This window comes from Plasmodium inui (genome assembly GCF_000524495.1).
Source record: "Plasmodium inui San Antonio 1 unplaced genomic scaffold supercont1.15, whole genome shotgun sequence".
In the NCBI taxonomy this organism is placed as follows: Eukaryota; Apicomplexa; class Aconoidasida; order Haemosporida; family Plasmodiidae; genus Plasmodium; species Plasmodium inui.
In genome coordinates, this window is record NW_008481849.1 from 127,509 (window position 1) to 133,639 (window position 6,131).

A 6,131-nucleotide genomic window follows, 5' to 3' on the forward strand; every position below is an offset into this window, starting at 1 on the left:
TTAATTATTTTATTTAATTAATTTAAATTGTTACATATTTTATATTAATTATTAATTTTTGTTAATTTTTATTATACATTCTTTAAATTAATTATATTTTTTTTAAATAATTAACAGCATATATTTATTTTATTATATCTTTTTAATAGTCAATATTTTCTACTAAATATTATAACATATTTCTTGTTTTATAAAATAATTAATATATTATTTTTAATTGTGATTTCCTGTTAACGCCATTCGTGGCATTCATAACGTGTGTAATTATATAGTGATGATATTCTTTATTTTATATGGAAATTATACTTTTATCTAAATAAAGTGCCTTTTCTCTGTAGCGCTATTATTTCACGTTTTTGCTGTCTAATTCTTTAGCATTAATGATATTATTTTATTCCTTGGAGTTAATAGTAAATTTAGTAATGCTTTTTTTTATGCTGATTTTTTTTTTTTAAACGATGAATGATACGATTCTTTGTAAAAGAAAAGGTCTTCTTTATCACATTTATGGTTGTTTTGATATGTGCCTATTGTCATTTTTCTTTCTTTATTTTAATCAATTGGCAATTATACACATCATACGAGTACTTCGATTTGTGCAATAATGTTAAAGATGTTGCTTTGCAGTGTATTATGTGATTATAGGATGAAGAGACTTTATTCATTAAGACATTCTTTCCACAAACTCTTTTCTTTACAAATCCTCAATATATGCGTTATATGTAATTTAGAGGTCTTTGTGATAATTATGCTATCGGTAATATTGAATTTAAAGTATATTAGTTACGGGAAGTTTAATGCTAACGTTGGTGTTAGTGGGCAAAACTTTTGCAGTGTTTTCATAGAACAGTTAACTAAATGAATTAAAAATAAAAATGTCGTTTACTTGCTGTAAGAATGACTTTCATGAAATTCTCTATAGCTGTTTTTTTAAAGAATAGCACAAAAAAGTAGTGCTGAAAAGCATATTTCATATAGATTGTATAGCACGACGGCATCTAATTGTGTAATACAGCTAATTTAACCTTTTTTCGGCAATCTTTTAAATAATAAATTAAAAACTGGGTATTCCTCTATTTCAAGTGAATTCTCTTTTGATATATTTCCTTTAAGACGAAATTATTATTGAGGAAAAGTGAATTTTGAAAAGAAACTTAAGCACCTACATATAAGAAGGATATGTTGCATATAACAAATATTTCATTTACCCTTAAAAGCATGTGTTTACGCTTGATGGACGAATTTTCAAAAACATTCAACCAGTGGAAACTTCGCGTGTAGTTCTCTCTTTATAAATTCTATTAATTTCTTCTTCACATATATATCTAGTTAAAGAGACAAAAAATGGAATAAGACAATGTATAACTCCAGACTGTACACAATGTTTAAGCTTAAGCGTATCAAAAATTGCTCCAAATGCAATAATTCATTTTTTTAAAACAGCACATTTTTTTATGAATTACACCAGTGTTTGTCAATGCTTTATATATATTAAAAAAAATATATCTGAAGTAATTTTACTCCTAACGCGGTGCCATAATACTTTACATTTTTCCTTGTTTCTGCTATATAAAACGAACTTTGCCTGCATAAAATGGATTTTTACTTCAAAACTTAAAAATACATCTTACCGTCACGTATTAACGTTTCCTGTATTTAGTGAGAATTTTATTACTTTAATGAATGATTTTCACAGAAATTTTTTCACAAATTCACGTTTACATGAAAACAAAAAAGTATGCAACAATTTGCTTGCGTTTGCGAAAAGTAACAATATGTGCAATACTACACTTTCACTTGTTCAGTCCAATTTTAAAGAAAACCTTTATGTTTTATTCGTATGTTTAATGTAGTAGATGTATGATGATAAAAATAAGAATCTGTTGTTATTCATTTGAAAGAACTTGTATTTGTTATCCATAATCTTATTAATTTGGGGGAAAACATGATGGTGTATGCATTTGATTTTTTAAATTGTTGAATTGTTAATATATAAACAAAGTTTTATCGAAATAAAAATGAATACTGTGCCTTTAAGACAATGTTAATAAAAATAATTTTATCGTTGAAATTGTAACAATAGCAAGAGTCAGGTCTACATGTATTATTAATCCTATCTTTTGAACGCATAAACAGAAGGCAATGGTGACTGAAGTACATTAATTGAAAAAAAAAAAAAAAAATAAGACAAGACTTTTATTTATTAATAAAATTCATTCAATACAACTAATGTGAAAAAACAAAATGACCTATTACTTCAGTCTAGGATTTTTAGAACATGATAGAAAATGAGCTCTCCATTTATCTATTTCAAAAGATTCAATGCAAAGTGAACAATAATAACAAGAAAGAAATTCAGTTTTTTTAGCACTACATTCACTCATTACATGAGAATCTAATAAATTCTTCTTTACAATTTTATTGCAGTATTCACACGTGTCATACATATAACTATGTGAACACTCGGATAAAAAGTGATCATGAATGACAACTAATTCAACGATTAAAAAACAATTTGGACAGGTACACAGCATGGGACATTTTTTAATCCAATGCTTTTCTAAACCTATTTCTGTGAAAGATTCATCTGTCTTAAAGCAATATTTACATGTGAAAGCGGGAACATCAGCTTCATCGTTCTCGTCAGTCTTTGTCGAATCTTCGACATATTCTCCTTCATCCATTGCTTTTTCCTTTTTTACAATATTATTTTGTTCCCCTTTTGAAATGCTTTCGTGTTTTGCCAGTTCACCAATACTTTGCTTTTTATGTAAACCGCTTAAAGCTGTGAAATCCGTTCTGGTCTCTTTCCCCGGGATTGAATCAATATATTCCGGTTTTTCACTTTCTTCATTTTGTTTATCCTCAGTTCTCTCCTCAAGTTGTTTAATTTTACTAGGCCATGTTTCCTTTTTTAAATCGCTATTTTCCACTGTTGTTAATTTTGAACGTCTATCTGTTTGTTTATTGTCATTAGTATTTTTCACTAAAGTAGAGTAATATTCTCTTTTGTTACTCTCCATAACATTGTCTCTAATGTCATTGGCTTGATCAACCCTTTTGATACTGTTTTCACATGGAGTAATGTCTTGTGTTTTCATATATCTATTATCTATGTAATTCTTATTTAATAATTCATCATTATTTACAAACACACAACTTTTTTCGGGTGTCTCACTTTCAATTTCTTTTTTTTCATTATTGTCCTTCATTGGCATCTTCATTTTTTCCTTCTCTTCTTGATTTACGCGATTTATTATAAGATTTTTGGTATCAAATGAAACATTTAATAAAAATTCTTCAAAGAGTTCATTTTGATTTTCCACCCTATTGTATATATTTACAAAAAAGTCCAACGATGTTTGTTTAATGGGTTCAACATCTACTTCCAGAAAGATGGATATAATTTCTAGCACCTTCTTCAAATTAATGTCATTTTTCACAGATGCGTAATATTTATTTATCAAGGAGTAGTAAAAACTCATTAAGCTAACAATTATTTTTTCATTTATTTCGGACGCTGTGTCTCCAGAGAATAGGTAAAACAACATTGATAATATCGTTGAAAACACACTTTTGAAAGAAATGAAATTGTTATGTAGCATCATCATTATTGTTTTTATACAGATATCTACAACATCAAGGTTAGAATCATCTAGACGTTTCAAAAGTGCTGAAATTATGCATTTTATGTATTTTGCACTTGTGCTAGTAGATTTATCAGCATCTGTGTTGTCCGCTTTAACAAAATAATCCTGGAACAAAATTAGCATTTTTTCCAAAGTGACAACACTTTTTATAAATATGTTGTAACATGGATCTGATATTCCTCTTTTAATAATTAAGCACAAGGGTTCTATATTATTATACCAAAAATTTCTATTTCTTTTACCATGATCTTCGAATGGTTTGTAGGATAAATCAAAGCCCAATTCTCTTTTCTTTTCATCATCACTACAGATGAATAGAAGAACATTGTTTAAATCTAGACCCTTATAATTTTTAGCACTGCACTGATCAAAAAGCCCGGATTTTTTCTTTATAATTTTTATATTTTCACTAGACATAATTTTATTTATTTCTTTTTCATAAAATTCGAGTTCTTTGTAGTAGAGAGATAGCCATTCATAGTACCATTTTCTGGAACAGTCATTTACAATTTTTAATTCTTCTATATTTTTGATTATAATTTTGATCTTTACTTCTTTCTCCTTTAGCCTTTTAGCTTTTCCATAATTTTCTTCTTTAACGTACTTCTTTTTTTTTTCTTTTAAAAACGTGATTACATTTTTTAAAAAAATAAAAAGATTTACAATTTTTTTAAGTTCACTTGCGGCGTTGTACTCTTCTTTTGCCACACATTCTCCTTTTAATTTTTCAAAGCACTTTATTTTATTCTCTAATTTTTCATATAAACAATTGATCTTATTTTTATCACCTTTAGAATATGACCTTTTGAAACTGCCCCGGTGAATCTCTGCATCTGAAGATTTGTCTACAACATTATCATCGGTGATGTTGGACCTATGTACATTTCCCCCTTTTTTTCTTAAGACTACTTTTTTAATATTTACCATATTATCATTATAGGCTTCATTTCTGTTATATGCTAAAGATGTTAGCTTAAGAAATGCAGGACTTATTTCAGACATAATTTTTAGTGGTATTTCTTCAGGAATTATATTAATGTAGTACAGTCCAACTTGTGCATGAGTGTTTAAATAGTTACTATATGGATTATAAAGTTTTAATTTGATAAACGTACATTTTATGGTGCATGGCAAATATACATATTTCAGTTCTCTAGCACAATAGCTTGTTGAAGTGTTGTCATTAAATCTGAAGAAACCAGCTTTCAAGTAATCCTTATTATCGTTTGACACAAAAATTTCAATTTTCTTGCTAATGGTATATTCATGAGACAAAAATTCTAAATATTTTATTTTGGATGATTTGATTTGTAAAATAATTTCTTGGGGGTATATACAATTCTTTTCGCTTAGCCATGGTTTATTAATTTGGCCAACTGTGTTTTTTAGTAGATTTGTAACATCATGGTCTTTATCACTGGATGATGTGCTTAATATTTTATATTTTAATTTCAAACTATCTTTGTCTTTTGAGCCCATTTTAAAGATTATACAATTTAGCTTTATCTATTCTTCCCTTTAGCATTTGAAAAAAAAAAAATTATACATTACCACGTTTTTAATTACAAATGAAATTTTTCTTTAATTGTTAAATAGACACAATAGCTTTAAATAATTTATCCTACGTGTGATAAATTCCTTTGGTTAAACAATATGCAGAAGTTTAATTTCTTTTGTCTTTTTTTTTTTTTATTTAAAGAGGACAATATGTGTATATATTAAATAAATTTTATGACAAAGGAGTAAATCATTTTATTATGAAAATGAAGAAAGAATAAAAAAGATATTGTGCGTTTTATAATTTTCTACAATGCGTTCATTTTATACCGTCGTCAGCGTTCGTTATAAAAAAATGATTTTTAATTATTTTACGCTTACTGAGCAGACAATCCACGGAAAATGCTCATAAAATAAGAAAAATCTTCAAGGTGTTGCAATAGTGTCTGTCTGACATAACATTTGCACTTAATACATGTTTTTAAAGGGATTGAAAAAAGATTGCAATTAAAAAAAAAAAGTGTAGATTGGAACGTTTTTCCTTTTTACTGGCAAATAAGTGCATTTATTTGTACATTTTTGCGCAGAATTTGTGATAGAGTTCACCTTTAATGAATTGTATAATTGTATAAAAAAAAAAAATGCATCACACAAAAGTGAGTGCTTGTTAACCGGTAAAATTACAAATTTTTAACTAGGTGTACACCCATCCTAAATGTGAAATGAAAAAAATGAACCTGGGGTGGAAAAAGGAAATTTTTTAAAAGTCACATTTGATTTCTTATCGTTTTATATCGAATTCTACAGTTAAAAGACGTTGTAAATGCAGCGTGAAAAGGTATTTAAAAAAATTTTCTTTCTATTTTTTTCTTTGCCTTCTTTATTAAACTAAGGCGTTAAAAAGAAAAAGACAAATAAACTAGTTTTCATTGAATTCAAAATTATTTGGCGTCACGAATTATGGACGCGAAAATGTTTACGCGT

General features: G+C 27.2%; 1 protein-coding gene across 1 annotated transcript; it reads right to left on the reverse strand.

Annotated features, from left to right (window-relative positions):
- Nucleotides 1-2,252: 2,252 nt before the first annotated feature.
- On the reverse strand, nt 2,253-5,129 carry C922_03499 (hypothetical protein; the record flags this gene model as incomplete). Its single annotated transcript, XM_008819091.1, has 1 exon — nt 2,253-5,129. One exon carries the CDS (start codon nt 5,127-5,129, stop codon nt 2,253-2,255), a length of 2,877 nt encoding a protein of 958 aa, XP_008817313.1.
- Nucleotides 5,130-6,131: the final 1,002 nt, after the last annotated feature.